At 46.8% G+C, this 20,906-nt stretch overlaps 1 protein-coding gene across 2 annotated transcripts in view; it reads right to left on the minus strand.

Annotated features, from left to right (window-relative positions):
• The window catches only part of EVC2 (EvC ciliary complex subunit 2), a 161,999-nt gene that overhangs the window by 124,307 nt on the left and 16,786 nt on the right, over positions 1-20,906 (minus strand). For both annotated transcript variants that reach the window (XR_009693365.1, XM_061145530.1), the window contains 4 exons: positions 20,009-20,065; positions 17,985-18,171; positions 15,214-15,323; positions 10,214-10,267 (listed from right to left, as the gene is read on the minus strand). Coding sequence is in view for 1 of the 2 variants with exons in the window: in XM_061145530.1 (XP_061001513.1) it covers positions 10,214-10,267; positions 15,214-15,323; positions 17,985-18,171; positions 20,009-20,065 (408 nt within the window). In the remaining variant the exon portion in view is untranslated. The remainder of the gene's footprint in view (positions 1-10,213; positions 10,268-15,213; positions 15,324-17,984; positions 18,172-20,008; positions 20,066-20,906) is intronic.

Below are 20,906 nucleotides of genomic sequence, written 5' to 3' on the forward strand. Positions count from 1 at the left end.
TTCCCGACCCAGGGATTGAACCCACGTCTCATGTCTTCTGTACTGGCAGGCGGATTCTTTACCATTAGACCACCTAGGAAGCCCAATCCATACTGGATTAGGGTGGATCCTGAACCCAGTGATGGTATCATTATAAGGAGATGGAGACTTGGAGACAGACACACATGGGGAAAAGACCATGTGATCTTGGCAGCAGAGATGGGAGTGATGCAGCTACAGCTGAGGAAGGATTTCCAAGAGACACCTGAAACTAGACAGAAACAAGGAAGAATTCTTTCCTAGAGCTTTTGAAGGGAGCAAAACCCTGCCAACACTTTGATTTCAGTCTCCTGGCCTCTGAAATGGTGTGGGAATAAGTTTCTGTTGTTCTAAGTTTTGTGATCATTTGCTACAGCAGCCTCAGGAAATGAACAAAGTGTGATAGTGCTTTATTTCATTCAACCAATCTTCAGCAATCTGATGGGGGATGTATTATCCCCTTTCCATTGAGAGATAAATGGAGATGCAGAGAGTTTAAATAGTTAATCAAAGTCCACAGCTAAAGAGCAACACAGTTAGCTCTGTTTGACCCTGAAGTCTGTGGTTTCCCCTTGTACATCAAACCACTTACCATTCAGGGGGCTGTCTGGTTTTCTAAACACAATTTTAGTCCCAACCTCCCATACCATGGTAGAAGTTGCTTACATGATGGATGAGAAGCAGAAAAAAAAAAAAAATACTGGGACATAACTTTAGGCAAGCAGGATCAATGTACCACAAAAGGCAGGAACAGAACTAACTCATTCTCCCAATCAAAATCTCCCTCCCTCCCTCCCTTTCCTACTTCATGAAGTAGAACAGCTAAGACAGGCCACCTCCCTCCTACTCTTCTTCCAACCTCTACCTTCTCTGAATCTCCACTTTGAGATCCTGCCCTCCTTAATCAGTCACGTGGGCAAGAGAACTTGAAGAGCAGAGGCAGTGTGGGGAGCAGGAGCTTAATTTATTAATAGCAACACAGCTGCAGGAATGAATGCCTGTATTTAGGAAGAGGACAAAGCCAGGCCAGCTCTGCAGACCACACCATCTTTCTCCCCTTCTCTCCCGCAATTTCTACTTTCCGATATGAGGTGATAAGTACACCTGGGTAAAGACTGCCTCCTTGGGGCAACCCACTCACAACTCTCACTTTCTTCTTTTCAACCTTCTTCATTTATCTGTGTTGCTAAGTTAAACAAGATCGTGCCCCCTTGACTTGCCCACAATGCCTCCACTCTTCAACTTTCCTCTTCCATATAAATGACCAAAGAAGAATGAATCTCAAGATTTTGTTTTATGGGAAGGAAGACGCTCCCTAGAATCACTCAGATCACCATTGTTATCATCACCATTAACATCACCACCAGCCACATCATTATCGCCATTATCGCCACCATCATTACAGCTAATATGTATTGGCCAGATACTGAGCACCAGGAACAGTCCCATGTGCATTACACGCATTATCCATTCACTCCCCACAGCAATATTATAAAGTGGGCATCACTTTAATCCGTATTTTCAAATAATAATACCAAATACAAGTAAGTTAAATAGATGGCCTAAAGTCACAGAGCTCGTAAGCAGTAGACCCAGGATTCACACTGCAAGGTCTAGACTAATAGCTTTCACACCACAGCTGCCTCCATAGGGCTCAGGCTCCAGCCTGGCCTTTTACCAGGAGCCCTGCATTGAATTGTCAGGGGCTTGTGCCACTGTGAACATTCTGATACTCTCTTTGAGCACCCAGCTCACCTTCTAGGGTGTGACTAGTAGGGCAGAATTTTAGAATTCCCGAGTCTCTGGCCAAAAGCCTTCACAGTCCCTTCAAAACTATGCTCAACTGTCAACATTTTCATTGATCTTTCACCAGAGGCCAAGAAATTCCTTTCTAACCTTTGCTGTTGTTGTTTAGCTGCTCAGTCGTGTCCGACTCTTTTGCAACCCCAGGGACTGTAGCCCACCAGGCTCCTCTGTCCATGGGATTTCCCAGGCAAGAATTCTGGAGTAGGTGGGGTGACATGTGTGGCTGGGGTGAGGGGAAAACCTGAGGACTGGGGTGAGAGGAGGGGCAGCCCCTGGCTCAGCTCAAAGGACAAGGAAGACCTTCCGAGAGGTGACTGTGGGCAGAGGGCAATGAGCCAGGCCAGGAGGAGGGTAAGCCGGGCAGAGAGAAGGGCGCGAGCAGATGGCAAGAGACACAGCCCAGGTCCAACACAGTGGGTTAGCAATTTGTGACATCATCCTATGGGCTTATGGGAGATCACAGCAGGGTTTTAAGCCAGGAAGTAACATGGTCAGACCAGTATCTTAGAAACAGAAATCTGGCTAGTATGTGGCTTCAGCCTGGAGGAAGGCAAACCTGGATGACACAGTTCAGGGAGAAATGATGAGGACCAGAAACAAGGCTATGAGAAGCAGCAGAATATACTTATAAATACCATGGACCTAGGCCCTAATTGCTGGGAAAGATTGAAGGCAGGAGGAGAAGGGGACGACAGAGGATGGGATGGTCGGATGGCATCACTAACTCAATGGACATGAGTTTGAGTAAGCTCCGGGAGTTGGTGATGGACAAGGAGGCCTGGCCTGCTGCAGTCCATGGGGTCAAAAGAGTCGGACATGACTGAGCGACTGAACTTAGGCCCTAATTGGGGGTTTAGCTCTCAGTTCTGCCCCTCACCACACGGAGGAGCCTGAGCCTCCCCCTCCCTAAACTGTAGTTTCCGCATCTATAAAATAAGGGCAAAAATCTTGCAGACAAATTCCACTAATCATTTAAAGTACAGATTTCAAAGAGCCTATTTATCTTAAACTTCATTATCTAAGAAGAAAGAAAAGGAGGTGGCTGAGCGACCCCAGCCTCCCCATCCCCAGCATCCCCACTAACTTTTCTTCTCATCTCTGGAAAAGAATCATCTGCTATTACCACCTCTTTAATCACATATTAGCTGGTAGCAGATTCCTTTGATGAGTTTCACCATTGTTATTTATGAAGAGCAATGCCAGACCAAAAAAAGACTTTCAAAAGAAATGCTTTAAGTGCTTAAAACCCAATAAGAAGTTACACAAGCATGAGGAAAAACTGTTTATACAGTTTGACTTCAATTATGTAAGAAATGCATTCATAGACTTGTGGAAAGCAAAAAACTACCATGTTAACAATGGTTATCTCTGGCTGCAAGGCTAGGAGGTAATTCTTCTAATTTTTTCCCTGTGTCTGTCTCTCTTTCTCTCTGTGTGTGTGTGCATGTAAAGTGGTGGTTTATTTAAAATGTCCACAATGGACATACATTAAATCCCATCCCTTCCCCAAACCAGAAAGAGTCTGAAAGGGAGACTGTATTGATTTCCCTAGAAGAGATTTTAGGAGTAATTTCACTAAGATCCTTCCAATGCTTGATGAAGCAGAGGGGTCAGCAACTTGCTGACCCTTGTCCCACAGCCCTTGAAGGGAAACTCTGAGGGCAGAAACTCTCACAATTCTGGCAGGAGCCAGAGCTTGGAGGTAACCACAGCAGAGATAATCACACACACTAATAGAGCTTTTAAGTTACAATCTAGTGAATGAGGCTTGGATTGCAGAACCACAGAGCATGATTCCATTCCTCAAGACTTGTCATCAAGCTTCAGGACCTTGGCCAGTTCCCAGAGCCTCTCAGGACCTAGGAGTTTTTTATTCTCAAATGAGGAAGTAAAGCTAGGTAATCTTTAAAGTCTCTCCCTGGGCAAAAATTCTACTCTGATGTCAATAAAAATGTATTAAGTGCAACAAGAGGAATAATCTCAAAGTCACGGAGTGACAAAGTTTATCGGATGTCCCGATGCCACTGGATCCCAGCGAGGGGTGCCACCAGCATGCCTGGGAGATGTGAAGGAATCACGGAGGTAGAGAAAGTTGGTCAGGGTTCCCATAGGATGTATGTGAGCTACCCAGAAGACAGGAAAGAAAAGATTAGCATATGTAAAACCAGAGGGAAGTGGGAAACACAGGAACCCCATGGCACTGGGATATAGCAGAGGTCACCATTTTTGATGGAGCCTGAATACCACCTAAGCTAACTGGGCTTTATCAGCAGGCAGTGGGGAGTCCCTCCAGAATAGAAAGTGAGTAGGCTGGTGTTTCAGGAGGGCAGGTGTTGGAGGAGAGCAGGACTGGACAGGCAGGAGGCTGGTGTAGTCATCCAAACAAGATGTAACATAGAGAAGGCAGATATGATGAAATGTCACTGCATGCCTCCAGCCTTCCGTGTGTGTGTGTGTGTGTGTGTGTGTGTGTGTGTGCGCGCGCATATAGGCTTAGTCGTGTCCAACTCTGCAACCTGATGGTCTATAACCCACCAGGCTCCTCTGTCTATGGGATTTTCCAGGCAAGAATATTGGAGCGGGTTGACATTTCCTACTCCAGGGGATCTTCGTGACCCAAGGATCGAACCTGTGTCTCTAGTGTCTCCTGCATTGGCAGACAGGTTCTTTATCACTGGCACCACCTGGGAAGCCCTCAGAGTGAAACCCAAAGTCACATGATTTTGCCAGCAGAGTTACAAGTTCCCTCCACTGTGCTGAAGGGTACATATTGTAAATCCTTGCATTTGAGAAATTCTCATATCATACATAGCTACTTACAGAGGCATTCTTTATCTTATAAATTAATAGGAGCTCTTTATACATCATAAAAAGCTGGAGTAGGAAATGGCAAGGCTGTATATTGTCAGCCTGCTTATTTAACCTATATGCTCAGTCGGACATGACTCAGTGACTGAACAACAACAATATATCATAAAGACATTGTTATTGTCATTCAGTCACTCAGTTCTGTGCTACTCTTTGCGACCCCAAGGACTGCAGTACATCAGGCTCTTTCACTATCTCCCAGAGTTTGCTCAAAGTCATGCCCATTGAGTTGCTATCTAACCATCTCATCCTCTGTCGTCCTCTTCTCCTTTTGCCTTCAATCTTTTCCAGCATCAGAGTCTTTTCCAGTGAGTAGGCTCTTTGCATAAGATGGCCAAAGTATCAGAACTTCAGCTTCAGCATCAGTCCTTCCAATGAATATTCAGGACTGATTTCTTTTAGGATGGACTGGTTGGATCTCCTTGCAGTCCAAGGGACTCTCAAGAATTTTCTCCAATACCACAATTCAAAAGCATTAATTCTTCGGCACTCAGCTTTCTTTATAGTCCAACTCTCACAAACACACATGACTACTGGAAAAACCATAGCTTTGACTAGATGCAACCTTTGTAGGTAAAGTAACGTCTCTGCTTTTTAATATGCTGTCTAGGTTGGTCATAGCTTTTCTTTCATGGAGCAAGTGTCTTTTAATTTCATGGCTACAGTCACCATCTGCAGTGGTTTTGGAGCCCAAGAAAATAAAGTCTTTCATTGTTTCCCCATCTATTTGCCATGAAATGATGGCACTGGATGCCATGATCTTTGTTTTCTGAATGTTGAGTTTTAAGTTAGCTTTTTTACTCTCCTTCACTTTCACACTTTCATCAAGAGGCTCTTTAGTTCCTCTTCACTTTCTGCCCTAAGGGTGGTGTCATCTGCATATCTGAGGTTGTTGATATTTCTCCCAGCAATCTTGATTCCAACTTGTGCTTCATCCAGCCTATCATTTCACATGATGTACTGTGAATATAAGTTAAACAAGCAGAGTGACAATATCCATGATTTTTCTCAATTTTTTTTCCCATAACAAATTAACCAAGATTTACTTTTTACAAACTGTTTCCTCTATTTAGATCTATGGAGGGAATTCATCTTCATTTTTCTTCCAGAAGATCCAGTCAATTGCTCCCCAAATTAATAAATGAAACATTCTCTCCCCATTGAGTTGAAATATCATTTTACCAAATACACGTATGTGTAGATACTCTATTTTGATCCACTGGTCTAATTTGTCTTGCAAGGCCTGCATATAGTGTTAACGCAGCTTTCTAATTTTTCATATCTGATATGGCAAATCTTCCCATGTTATTCTTCATTTCAACAATTTCTCATCTAGCCTCATAAATTTATATTTTCAGATGAAACTTTGATTGATTTGATCATATTCCTCCCCCCAATTCCACTATTATTCTTACAGGAATTACACTCTAAATGAATTTGGATGAGATACCAATTGGTTTAAACGTCTCACTCTTGATTAGATCCAGATCCTTGGAGTAAAATACGGTGACTTGTTCTCCCAGTACCTGGGCAGGATGCCCAGCTTTACTATAAGAAGCTGGAGTGAATCAGAACACCTCCACACAACTATTATATACAGGATGGATAAACAAGGGCCTACTATAGAGCACAAGGAACTATATTCAACATCCTGTGATAAACATAATGGAAAAATATGAAAAAGAACATATATGTATAACTGAGTCACTTTGTGTACAACAGAAATTAACACAACACTGTAAATCAACTACACTTCAAAAAAAATTTTTTTTTTTAAAAGAACACCTGCAATCAATGTCCAGCACAGGGTGGAGTGATTATTTTCCTCTCTGTTCATTCCGGAGGCAGAGAGGACTTCTTGGGGCCTTAGCTGATACATGTCAGTTTCACCCTCACGAAATTAATAAAAAATTAAGGAAGTAACGGGGTCTCTTCCAAGTGTTGCAGATCTCAGTTTACATAACAGGTTACATAATGTCTTTACTTTGTATTGGGTTGGCCAAAATGTTAGTTCAGACTTTTTGGCCAATCCAATATTTTTTTACCTGCTTGATGAAAATGTCAGAGGAGCTTATACCTCACCAAGCTCTCCTGTTCATCAACACATGTTCCTAGTATAATGACATTACCTTCGCAGGTGCCCAAACCAACCCTGGTGCCTCACACAATTTACCTGGCAAGGGCCATTGCATGTACCCTAATGATGCCAGGCACTGTGTGTGTGTGTGTGTGTGTGTTAGATGCTCAGTCGTGTCTGACTCTGCACTGTGCTTGCACCCTGTAAATCTTGGTTCATGTCCAACCCACAGTCAAACAAGCTTAACCTTGATGTCAGATCTTCAGCTGCATATTTTAGAAACCTCTCCTCCATCTTTAGTTAAGCCTTTTCTTTAAGATCCAGCTGAACTCTTACCTCTTCCAAGAGGCCTGCCATCCACCCAGTCCATTCAGCTCCCCTGCACCTTGTCAGTACCCCTTGTATCTATGATCTACATGTTCAGTTACAGCCTCACAAATTCAGTCACAGCTGATATACATTGTTTGGCTTTTTTCCCCTTGTTTAATGTCACAATGTAGGGGGATGGATGGTGGTTGATGGGCAGTCTGAATCTCCAGGCTGCCACAGACTCTACTACACCTTAGAATCTTCCATAGGCCTGAATCACACACTTGCAGCACTGGTGTGACTCTCATGGAAATTGAGCTTGAGACTCTGATACACAATATTTACACACAGTTGATACAGAACAACAGTATTGTTTGCATGTTTCATAATATTGATGAGGCTTATTGAACACTTACAGAATGCCAGGCATTGTGCTTAGTACTTTGTCTGCCTCAATCCATTTACTTTACACCCTATAAAGCAGGTATTGTTATTATTCACATTTTACAGCAAGGAGACTGAAGTCCAAGGAGGTAAGTAGCCTGCCCAGTGTCACATACAATCAGTGGGGGAACAGGGATTCAAAGTCAGGCTTCTGGTGTAAAAGCTAATTTTCCCCACAACACTAATTTTCTCCAAAAGCTAATTTTCCCCACAAATTTTCCCCCCAAAAGCTAGTTTTCCCCACTAATTTTCTCCAAAAGCTAATTTTCCCCACAACAACAGGGCCATCACTGATACGTCTTGTCTCTCCACTTGATAATGACCTTCACGAACGTGGTCCACAGGCAGAGATCACCTGGCCCAGGGACCAGTGGAGCTGAAATCCAACCCACTGCTCCACCACCTAACCTTGCACCCATGGATCTTGAACAGACATCTGGAACAGGACTCCCAGAGGACAAAAGTCTCAGGCCTGTGTGTGAACGCCCTTCTCCACAGCTGGTATTAGAACAGGATTTGAACCTGGGAGCTTTGGCTCCAGAGCCCTGCTGTCTGCAGCCTGGGGGGCCCCCTTGTCCTGCTTTTCCTGAAGGCAATGTGTGAGCCAGATGCAGCCCTGAAGATCTGGATATGGTGCATCTCCATCCTCATGAGAGGGTCTGGGCCATGGAGGCGAAGTGAAAGTTGCTCAGTTGTGTCTGACTCTTTGCAAGTCCATGGGCTATACAGTCCATGGAATTCTCTAGGCCAGAATACTGGAGTGGGTAGCCTTTTCCTTCTCCAGGGGATCTTCCCAACCCACGGACCGAACCAGGGTCTCCTGCATTGCAGGTGGATTCTTTACCAGCTGAGCCACAAGGGAAACCCAAGAATACTGGAGTGGGTAGCCTATCCCTTCTCCAGTGGGTCTTTCCAACCCAGAAATTGAAGTGGGATCTCCTGCATTGCAGGCAGATTCTTTACCAACTGAACTATCAGGCCATGGAGGAAGGGTTCATAAATATTGATTAAATGAACGTTCTCTGACCATTATTGCAATCATGCAGCCATCAGCTACCTCCTCCGCTGAGGGGCAATCACAGGCATTGATGACAATCAGCCCTATCAGGGTTCTTTACCTGTTGAGGGCCATCCACAACGTAGGGCACAGTAGGGGACGCACGGACCAGCCAGGAGAACTGTCTATACCGTGTGCCTGCCTCGGGTTTTGTTCCTGCCTCTCCTGCAGGAATTCAGCTTGCTAGGAGGCAGTGTGGTCCACTGCCCAACAGCAGGGTTCTGGAGCCAAAGGACCTGAGTTTAAATCCTGTTCTAACACCAGCTGTGCAGAAAGGCACTCATGCAGCGGGCCTGAGGCTTCCGTCCTCTGGGAGGCCTGCTCCAGATGCTGGGCCATGGCTGGTGTCTGGGAACTCAGATTTCAGAGGGTTCCCACCATCCCCTGATAAGTGGGGTTCATGGGGCCTAAACTGCTGTGCATACAGTGTGGTTTACACTCAACACACACTGCCCTGCTGGCAGGTGCCAGGCACTGGGTCTCTAATGACTCCCCTGATGGACAGCAGTTCACATGCGATGTCATAACTCCATGCTGGAGGAATTCAGCGTGCCCTGAGTGTCTCCAGTGGGAGAGAACCCGGCAAGCCTGTACCTGGGGTCTCCAGAGCCCGTCCCGCGTGTCTGTTCCCTGTGCTTATTCTTCTCTCCATCCTTTCTCTATCACACATCAGCCTGGGTAGACAATGTGTGCAGTGCTTTGGGTTCTCCTAGGAAAACTCTGCACCTGGGGGTGATCTCGGGAGCCCCGACACATGGTCATGTGACCTTGGGCAAATGCCTTGACCTGGGCATGCCGCAGTTTCCCCATCTAAGAAATGGATGTTCAATCTATCCCCCAAGATTGTAGTGAAGATGTCACGATTCAGCAAATGTAAAATCCTTGGCCTGGCAATTACTGGGAGGCTTCCCAGGTGGCGCTAGTGGTAAAGAATCCACCTGTTAATGCAGGAGGCAGAAGAGATAGGAGTTGGGTCCCTGGGTCTTGAAGATACCCGGAGGAGGGCACAGCAACCGCTCCAGTACTCTTGCCTGGAGAATCCCATGGACAGAGGAACCTGGTGGGCTAATGGTCCATAGGGTCACAAAGAGTCGGACATGACTGAAACAACTTAGTATGCATGCACTAGGGATTTAAGAAATGTGGACTGTGTTTATATGATGAAGAAACACTTGATGAACATGGGAATGAATGGATGCATGAGCTGTGGGTGAGTGAATGATGAAGAAAAAGGGAGAAGTGTTCATGGTGGACCACAGAAGCAGGTCTCTAGGCCCTGGGAAGCTCTGGGAAGATAAAACATGGACCACTCACCGGCCACGGGCAAACACTGAAGGGCAAGTATGGCCGGCTGAACAGACGGGTGGGCGGGGCCTCAAGCTGGTCCCAGGCAGTGACCAACCCATCTGGCCCAGATGAAGGGGGATTCAGAAAACCAGCCAGACAGCCCCCAGGCCACACTGGGGAACCCCAGACCGCAGGGAACCCTGCAGCCTCAGCTCGGGTCTAGGAGGCTAAGGCCAGCGGGGGCCCCCTCCCCTGGCCTCTGAGGACAGCAAGAGACCACAGACCACAGACAGAAAGAGACGCTCTGGGGCATAATGTGGGTGTCCAGCTCAAAGGTTTTCTCTTACCATGATCTTTTCTTCTGCTGTTATGGAGAAGGGGGCTTTTAGCTGGGTTCTGTTCTAGAAAAAAGCACAAAGAAAGCAGTTCAGTTAACCGGTTTTGGCATCTGAGACACGGGGTAACATGTGGTCTGTTTCCGACCCGCCCACCTGGAGCTACAGTGGGTTCTTGACCGTCGGGGGCAGGGGAGGGGTCAGAGCTGGTGGTGGTCTTAAAGTCACTTCGGGCAAAAGGTCTGTGGAACTGTGATGCCTTCTCTCCCCGAGGCCTGTGTGAAATCCAGACACCAGTTTCCCTAACGGCCAGGGAAACACAGGCATCATACCCCGGTGGTGAAACACTTGGAGGCGGGTGAGGTCAAGGGAAAGGAATGACCCTGAGCAACTACCCTCCCCCTCCAGGATCTGGTCTGCCCCCTGCAGGAAGGAGGAGAGAACTGCAGGCTCTGACGTCGCTACTGAGGTCCCCTCTCATTCCAGTGCTCTCCACCCCCCAAGCCCCAAATGCCTAAACATCCACTCCCATACTTTCTAACACTCCTCTGCTTAGAAAACATAGGGAATGAAAGGTGAGCGTTATGACTGCTATCTATCCAACCTCGTGGTATCTCAGGAGACCCAACACGAGAACATGCTTCTTTCTGGGGCTGGAGGCAGCATATCTTGCAACTGAAAGGCCGTGCAGTGGAGCGGAAGGAAGCAGATTATGCAGGTTCATGCGGGGCTTCATCATTCTCCAGCACTCTGGTTTTGGACAAGGTACTGGCCTCTCTGTGCCTCAGTTTCCTCATCTGTACAATGGGAATTTTGTTCATCTCATAGGCTGGCTGTGAGGATGAATCAGAAGAGTACCTCGCCCATAAGGAGGAGGGCTATGAGTGTATGAGTGTTGTTGGGTGTAGCGGGTGGTGATGGTGGTGGCTGTATCATCGTAGATAACCTGGTCTGGAGACTTGGAGCCAGAATCCAGTGAGCTAGGCAACCCCTGTTTAATTCTATAATGGCCACTCTAGGGGCATTTCCCCCTGACCTGAGCGATGGTCCACCCAAGGCAGGAAACCCCCTGATCCATGTCCTACAGCTGTTACAGCGGCTATACTGGGAGCACTGGGGCATCCCAAACCCATCACAGGCCAGCTGGACAAGCTGATGGAGGGAAATCAAAATGCTACAAGTTTTCTTTTCTTTTTTTTTTTTTTTTAAGCTTTCTTTTTAAGGAAGGAAATGGATGTGAGAGATGGACCATAAAGAAGGCTGAGCACCCAAGAATTGATGCCTTCAAATGGTGGTGCCAGAGATTTTTGAGAGTTCCTTGGACTGCAAGGAGATCAAACCATTCAATCCTAAAGGAAATGAACCCTGAATATTCTTTGGAAGGACTAATGCTGAAGTTCCAATACTTTGGCCATCTGATGCAAAGAGCTGACTCACTGGAAAAGACCCTGATGCTGGGAAAGACGGAAGGCAAAAGGAGAAAAAGACATGAGATGGTTAGACAGCATTACCAACTCAATGGACATGAATCTGAGCAAACTCCGGAAGATAGCAAAGGACAGGGAGGCCTGGCATGCTGCAGTCCATGGGGTTGTAGAGTCAGACACAAACTTAGCAACTGAACAACAATGGAAATTCAAACACACACACACACACACACACACATCTTTAAAGAAGAGACACCTATGAAGCAATCGCTTGGCCCTTCCTGTTTCTGAATCGTATGTGCTTCAGAGTGTTTGTGGTGTCCCATGAGTTTAAGGGTCTTCTGAACTAGTGGGTTTGAAGGCTGGCTTCCTCTCTCTTTTCTCTCCCTCTGGGTCCCTCCTTGCTGTTTCTTGACACCCAAGGTCTAAACAGAGAGGGGCTGAAAGTGTGCTACACGGCCTGTCTCCATCTCTTTGCAAAACAGAAACCATCAGCCTACATCCACTATATAAACTTCAAGGCTTAAGAAACATGTTTTAGAGCACAGCCTGAGGCCGGGAAACAAGGCCAGGGATGGTTTTCCAAGGTGGGCAGGATGTTTATACAATATACGGTAAGGAACTGGAGATAGATGCTCTAGATTTTTCCCTCTTGACCTCCCTTGCGTCTCTGTCCTGTCTCATGTACTCTTATATGAATTTGAGGTGCATGTGTCTATATCTATGTGCACATGTGTATACATGTGTGTATGCCTGTGTTTGAGTTTAAGAAAGTAGTATCCAGACTCAAACACAGTGCATTTCTGACAGTACCTCCCTCCCATAGTGAGGATTAGAAAGTGGTAACTACTTTTATTGCTCTCATACCGATTTAAAATGTCAGAACCAGAAGAGATGAGTTTGAAGGGAATCTTTTGACACCACCCCCCCCATTTTGCAAGTGGGAAAACTTGAACTCAGAAACACGGAACCATTCTAAAAACACAGCGAGGGCAGCATTTCAGCCTCTGAAGTATCAGACACTAAGTCCATGGCAACGTGAAGGATTTCACCCCATTAGGCACCTGTGTTTTAAAATAATTCCTTTATTCTCCCATCTGTAGTGTGAGCCTCTTTACAGCCAACAAGCAGAGCAGACCAATGTTCTTATGTGGAGTTGACAAGATTTTCCCTCAGACTTGGATCATTTTCAATTCCAAATACACTGGACCTTCTCTCCATCCTAGAGGAAGGCTCAGGAGTCACCCAAAGAAACTCTGAAGTCCAACTGGGTGAATCAATTAGAGAACAAAGCATAGGAGCTTTATCCAGCACTTATCCACTCAGCAAACACCGAGCTTTCTAGGAACCTTTTCTAAGGCAGGTCTAAGAAAGGTGATGCTGGCAGTCTAATGCAAGCAGGTAGGAGCCTAGAACACACAGCATGAAGTCTGGAGCTCCAGAATCTCCACTCTGTCCGCAAAACTGCCCAGAGAGAGCTCTTGAAGGCTTGGAAGGGAAAGGAAACTGAAAGCCACATGCAAATATAAAATCATCACTTTTATCCCCACAAGAGATGGGAGACATAGAACGGTCTCCCTTTTTATTGATGAGAAACCGGAGGCTCAGAGAAGTCAAAAAAGAAAAAAAAAACACACCTGCCCAAGAATCATCAGTTCACTGATCTATTCATGTACTCACTCAGAAAGTAATTACTGAGCACCTACTGTGTGCAGGGCTCTCTTTTTGGTACCAAGAACAGAGATTGGGAGTAAGACCAATGAGGTTTCAAGAAGCAACATTCTAGTGGGAGGATGGAGGGTTACTAGGGTGATGGGGTTGATACAACACACACAGGCGCCAAGCAAAGCAATGGACAGGACCCGTTAGGGGGTCACAGCAGGGAGCCCTGACTCCACGCCTCCCACTGCCCTCCAGCCTCCCCAGGCTCTTCAGGGAGGTGTGAAGCCGCCTTGGCCTAAAGTCCTAATGCCCCTATCCAGGGAGCTTTTGATTTCACTGGGTTTCTGCATTTCTCACTGTGGGTTTCTGACTGCTGCCTTTATCTTAAATTTTGATTTTAGCATATCTGGTTTCCTGTCCTTTGAAATTCAGATGGAACTTTTTTTCTGGGCCCTTTTATTTCCCTTTTTTTACCCTTCTTTGTCCTCGTTCTTGACTTTGCACTTAATTGTTTTCTGAGACATTCGTCTTTTCTGACAGTTTCATAGGGCTTTCTCATATCTGGTCTTTACCTTTATGGAATCTTTCATTTTGTTTAATTTTATCCAGGATTAGTTTTCTTATGCAGCAGGAACACCGCACAGAGGCCTCTCAGCCTTGGATGGAAGGAGCCAGCAGCTGTGAGGTCTGATTTTGGTTTTGCCATGTGACCTGGAGTAGTCACACCGGGAGCCTCATTTTCCACATCTGTTATGAAAAGTACTTCCTCCAGGGGCTGCAGTCTGAACAAAATGACCAGAGTAGCTGCAATGCAGCAGATCCAGGTTCGATCCCTGGGCGGGGAAGACCCCCTGGAGAAGGGAATGGCTACACACTCCAGTATTCTTGCCTGGAGAATTCCATGGACAGAGGAGCCTGGCGGGCTACAGTCCATGGGCTGCAATGAGTAGAACACAACTGAGTGACTTACACACACACACACACACACACACACACACATACAACTAGAGCACAGGCTCCGTGAGGACAGGACACATCTTCTTCTCTGGATCCCCGGGGTGCAGAGCGCATAGCATGGGCCATGCACCAACCACACTCACCACCTACGTGGATTAACAAAAAAGTGAACGGAAAATGAAAATGCTAGTGGTAATGGGGTTACAGGTTGAATCACGTTCCCCCAAAATCCATACTTGAGGCCCTGACCCCAGTATCTCAGAATGTGTCTGAATTTGGATATAGAACCTTAACAGACGTGATTAAGGTAAAGCGACTCCATCACGGTGGACTCTAACCCCCCGACAAGTGTCCTTATTAGGAGACTAGGACACAGACACACACGGAGGGACGACCACGTGAGGACACAGAGGGAAGACAGCTATCTACAAGCCAAGGAGAGAGGCCTCAGAAGGACTCAGCCCTGCCCACACCTTGACCTGAACGTCCAGCCTCCAGGGCTGTGAACGAACTAATTTCTGTTGTTTGTGAGCCAACTGGTCTGTGGAACCTTTTCACAGCAGCTCTAGCAAACCAGTATCAATAGAAGGTATATGGTTGAATGCTTATTACGCACAATACATGGTGATGAGCAATTAACATCTATGTAAATAATTTTTTTAAAAAAGAAAGAAAACTACATAGAAATGTGTAAATAAATATGAGAACATGCCAAAAAAAGAAAAAAGAAATTAACGTCTATGGATACACATATCTCGATAATCAGGTCCATAGAGGTTACAAGGAGCTAAAAGGGAGCCTGGTTCATGGCAAAGTGTGTGAGATTCTGGGGCCCATTCACTAACCAGAATTCGGCATCACTGAATGAATGGAGGATGGAAGGAAGAAAAGCATGAACAATGGATAATGTGCTCGAGGTTTCTAAAACAATGACGCGACAGAAACCACAAGTAACATAGACAATACCAGTGACGAACTCTGGAAGGAGAGCTGGGCAGGAAGCAGCAGGATGTCTCCACTCCCGACGTCTCTGGCCTCAAGCGAAGCTGTGTAGCTGACGGAGAAGGAGTCTCCAACTGTTCAGAGAGAAGGCACGTGCGGTCAGCAGGGGGGCCCCTGCACACCCCAGACACGGCATCACAGCCCCTTGGATCACATACTTTTTAGCACAGAGAGTAAATCAAGCAGGTGTGCTCTTGGGCCCACTCTGCTTTTACTTGGGAGGGCTGTCAGCAGGTGCAGGGAGCTTTACCTGGGCCCCCAACCCATCCAGAAATGCCTGGGCCTGGGCGGGTCAGCCTTCCTAACTCAGGATGTATTTAGCTCATTCACTTAGGAAATCCAGAACCTTTCTGTTTTGTTTGGAGTCCAGGTGGGGAACCTATTTATTCCCACTGATCCGATGCACACAATGAAGGAAAAGTCTTTACAGAACTTTTGGGCAACACTAGCTGCCACTTTGACGCCTTCAGGCAGCCTAGTCCTGGGAGCCCAGCACGAGGCACAGAGAGGGAGCACCAGAACAGGCCCGGGAGAGGGAGAAGAAGGCCACTCGGGCTCATGGAGGGTCCCCTCTAACCTCACGGTCGCTGGTTGGTCCTTAATTACACAGAGAATTACACAGAGAAACCCGGTAGAAGACAGGGTTTCTGACTCAAGTGGGTCGCCTGCATTGCGGGCAGACGCTTTACCGTCTGAGCCACGAGGAAAGTCCCTTAATAAGAAGCCAGGACTGAAACGTCAGCCATTAGGAGAAGGCGCCTCTGCAATAGGGAGAGATCACACCCCAGGGTGAACCAGTGGGCTCTGGAGTTGTGGGTGGGGAACTCCCTTTTCTTTAGAAGACCTCCTGGAAGTGGGTGTCACAGCACCCCCAGTTCACAGCTGCAGGGGCTGAGGTTCAAGGATGTGCAGAGTGCACGTGTCAAGAGCAGAAATCAGCGAGTTCATGGGCGAAGTGTGTGGTCCTGGCTCCGAGCAGGTGAAGTGCCGGAGTGGCAGGTGAGTGAGGGGCAGGGAGCACAGAAGGGTCCTCCAGGGGGACACAATAGCAGGAGCTGATGCCAAGCCGTGGGAGGAAAGTGCCCAGTTCTGGATGGTAGGAGCATGGACCACACAAGGCCACTGGAGCAATAAAATGAGAGGCAGGGAGAGTGCCAGGCCATGTCCCCTCGTTCAGACTCTGCAGTGACTCTGTGAGGCTGGGGGACACACGCCACGTCTGCACAAGCTCAGAGAAATGCAGTGATTTCCGGAGGCCACGCAGCTTGGAAATGGCCAGGAGTCAAGGGAGCTCTGTCTGAGATCGAGTCTGGGCTCTGCTCTCAGCCCTACATTCCTGTCTCTAAGCATGAACTTAAGAACTTAAGAAAAAGGAGATTTATTTTTACATTATTCAAGAAAGGCACTGAAGATCACTTAGCTGAGATGTACCATGACAGCTTTTATAGCATTGCTTAAACCAGCGCCAGCAAAGAGGTCACTACTTGTGGGCCAACTCCACTGACAGCTTCTGTCAATAGTATTGTGTTAAGATGGATTCTGGGGTTTCAACTAGACTCAGAAAGAGTGGTGGCATTGATGAGCAACGTGGGCCATGTATATGGAAGTGGACAGGTCAGTAAGAGTCCCAGGCCTGTGAGTGGCACTATAGCATCATGGGTACGGGATGGATGGAGAAGTCAGACTGAGTTTGTCTCAGCCTTGACTGCCAACCCTGGACCTTAGGCAAGTTCCTCATCACCTTAGTTTCTACATCTGTAGACAAGGCACCTTCTCAGAATAAAAGAAGTCCCGCCTTTCTAGGAAAACTGACAACTCTGAAGTCAGAGTAACAACTGCATCCAAGAATTATTATTTTTTTAAATTACTTGTTTATTTTTGGCTGTGCTGGGCCTTCACTGATGTGCAGGCTTTTCTCTAGTTGTGGCTAACGGGGGCTACTCTCTAGCTGTGGTGCATGGGCTTTTCATTGCGGTGACTTCCCTTGTTGTGGAGCATGGGTTCTAGGGTGCATGCATTTCAGTAGCCTGGCTCCCAGGCTCTAGAGCATGGGCTCAATAGTTGTGATGCATGAGCTTAGTTGCTCTGCGCTCATGGGATCTTCATGGATCAGGGATCGAACCCGTGTCTCCTGCATTACTTCAGAGCCACCAGGGAAGCCCCCAGAATTGGTTTTAAATCTCCTTAATTAACCAACGACAAGCTCACTTCAAGAAACACACCTCTGAAAGCCAACCAGTGATGGTGTCATGCTTTGAACGGGAGCTAATTAGCAGCAGAGTTACTCCCGTGAACACAGCTGAACATGTCAAGAGCACGCTTCCTGGGCTGATGCCAAACCCCTCCCATGTCTGTCCAGCACTTCCCCAACAAGCTCTTCATTTTACTGAGTGATGGTCATTTTGATCATCCAGCTGGTGGATACAGTGGGGTTCACTATAATCTCTTTGTGTATGTTTGAAATTGTTCATAATAAACTTTGAATGCATATATTTTAAAACTCCTTCCCTAAATCCCACCTCTCTTAACCTAAGTGACAAACCAGCTTCCTGGTTGCAGAAACTGTGCTGGGGTCTCCTCCTCTGATGACCCACCAGCAGATGCCATCATGAGAATCCACAGCATGAACACAAGTCACATGTCTGAGAAGACGCCTGCTGCCTATCCCGTGCTCTGTGCTATCTGTACATATCTCCATCATGCCCCACCCTTAACTTTGTACACGTGGCTATTACCTTGCAGAAACTTCTTCCTGAAAGCCTGGAAGCCTCTTGAGGTCTGGTTTCCAGCTGACTCCCTAATAGTGAGGCCAGTAATGTTGTCCAGTAAGAGCAGGTCGGAGAGGTTGGCAGCCGTGGGTGTCCTGGTATTGTTCACAAACAGTCGCACGTGGGCTGATGGCCACTCACCCTGCACAGACACCTAGGACAGGAGGGGAAGTGAGGCCAGACTCACTGGTGAGCCCGACTTCCCAACACAAGGCCCCAGCTCGACTTGCACCCACTAGGTCTGCAGGCAGAGGGAAGGGATTATGGATGGTCTCACGAAGGTTCTAGAATTTATCGGGTCTGATATCAAACACCCCAGGAGAATTTTGACTCCCTCTTGACAAGCTGTTGCTCAGATCATTTCAAAGAAACCAGGACCCTGAAATGCAGTAAAACCACAGAGAAACTTGGATGAAGAAACATCCATGCATGGGACCACAGTAGGAGAGATTGTCACAACTGGGGTCACCAAGAAAAACAAACAGTAGCGCTTTCTTAATTCATTATTTTGAAGATTCAGTCCCAGCCAGTCCAGGTCCTCTGACTGCCATCTGATCTCCAAGTTTGCCCTGAGCTGGTCTCCTGTCTCCTGGCCAGTCGCCTTCCAGGTTCTGCCCACCCATGTGCTTGCATAGCTAGCTTATTCAAAGCCAGTGGCCCATCTCCAGCTTGGCTCCCCACCTGGCCTCTGCCACCTTGCTCTGCCCCCTCTCTCAAAGCCTATTTCCCACCATTCCTGCCCTTCCTTCACCCCAGCTCTGCTGAAAGAGACAGAGGAGCTGAGAAAAGAGAGGGAAGCCATGTACAGCCCCAAGAAGAGTGAGCTCTAGATTGTAATAAGTTAAAAAAAAGCAAATTGTAAAACTTGGTGTATAGGGTAGTCACCTACATAAAAAGGGGAAGAAAGAAGGTAGGTGTATGTATGTGCACATGGGCATACACACACACACACTCATAACCACACTCATGTAGCAGGAAACATTTCTAGGAGGACACAGGAGAAACTGGTAGCTCCAACTATATTCCAGGAAGCGAATCAAGAGAGCCAAGGGCCTGGGCCACAATGAGAGCTGTGCAGTATACGGTTAGCTAAGCAGACCTGGACTGTCCAAACCCCGCCTATCCCAAAGAGACGACCAGCTCCTGAGAGACTGGCCCTGAAAGCCGTGGAATATCTTGTCTGGTAAGAGTGTCTTGCTATACTTACGGCCTTGGGCCACCCCAGGTAGTCTGCGCTAACCATGTAATTCATGGCGGGGGCCTTGAGCCAAGCTGAGTTCAGGCAACCTGAGTAACTGAGGTCAGTGACGTGAGCGCTCCATGCCTACATGATGGATCCTCAATAAAAATCCTGCACTCCACGGCTCGGGTGAGCTTCCCTGGTGATGTCACACACCATTGCTGGGAAAAATTAAATGCTGTTCCTTCAGCTCCACCGGGAGGAGACCAGGTGTCTTGGGCCTGGTCTCCCCAGAACTCTGTCCTAGGAGCTCTTGGCTTTGCTGACTATAATCTGTATCGTTCTGCTGTAATAAACTGTGACTGTGAGTAGAGCAGCTCTTCTGAGTTCCCTGAGTCCTTCTCAGGAACCACTGAACCTGATGATGGTCTTGGGGACCCTCAACACAAGGGTCATGTGAAGGTCATCTCAAGAGATTAGTAAGAATCAAAGACCTAAAGACATTACATAAATCTGTAAACTGTTGGCATCATATCAATGTTAAAATCTGGGAGAAAATACATGCTTTCTTTCCCATTTTAAATAATCACAGAGGATTTTCAGTAACGATTTTGTTGTTACCAAAAAAACCCTAAGTCTGGTGCTTCCATATAAAATATGGGATCTCTGTGGGTCACTTCATCACCCGTGTCCAGACGTGGGTAGACAGCCATGTGATTTGCCAGGTCTTTAAATACAAAACTCTGCTAATAAATGATTTCAGCAAATTCAATTACTTTCTCTTAAGCATAAACCACCAGTGAACACTCACCACTGCACATTTCTGAAAAATGACTCCATTCTCAGAAGTCCCTTGAATGTCTCCATACTACAATAAAATGTAGAACTTATTAGAAAATGAAAAACATTTCATGCTACACATGTTAAATAAAAGTACAAGATGAACTTTTAAAAGTTGGGGGAGGTTGGAGGAACTTCCCTGGCGGCCCAATGGTTAAGACTCCACGCTTCCAAAGCAGGGGGTGCAGACTAGATGCCTGATCTGCGAACTAAGATCCCACATGCTGTGGGATGTGGCCAAAAAATAAATAAGTAAAAGGCGGGGTAGAAGGGTTGCTTCTGTAGTCACGCATTTTGACCCTGAAGATTTTTTTTTTAAGTCTTACAGAACTGGAACTTAAAACCTACGAATAAAGAAAAACGTGGACATGTGATGACATGGGATTGTGTCCTGTTCAGAGGTACGTGCCAATGACATCATTGTCACAGGGACTCAGCGAAGCAGGGCTGACACTTCAGCAGGAGGAATGTGAGCAGAGCTATGGAAAAATCCTTTAAAGACTGCTCACATATCTTGGCTTCCTAGGCCTTGTCATTGTTCAGTTGCTAAGTTGTGTCCAATTCTGTGCCATCCCATGGATTGCAGCATATCAGGCTTCCCTGTCCTTCACAGTCTCCTTGAGTTTGCTCAAATTCATGTCAATTGAGTCAGTGATGCTATCTAACCATCTCATCCTCTGCCACCTCCTTCTTCTTTTGCCTTCCATCTTTCCCAACAATGGGGTCTTTAGTAGTAAAGAATTTGCCTGCCAATGCAGAAGACGCAGGAGATGCAGGTTTGATCCCTGGGTCAGGAAGATCCTCTGGAGGAGGAAATGGCAACCCATTCCAGTATTCCTGCCTGGAGAATACCATGGACAGAGGAGTTT

This window comes from Dama dama, chromosome 6 (genome assembly GCF_033118175.1).
Source record: "Dama dama isolate Ldn47 chromosome 6, ASM3311817v1, whole genome shotgun sequence".
NCBI classification, from domain to species: Eukaryota; Metazoa; Chordata; class Mammalia; order Artiodactyla; family Cervidae; genus Dama; species Dama dama.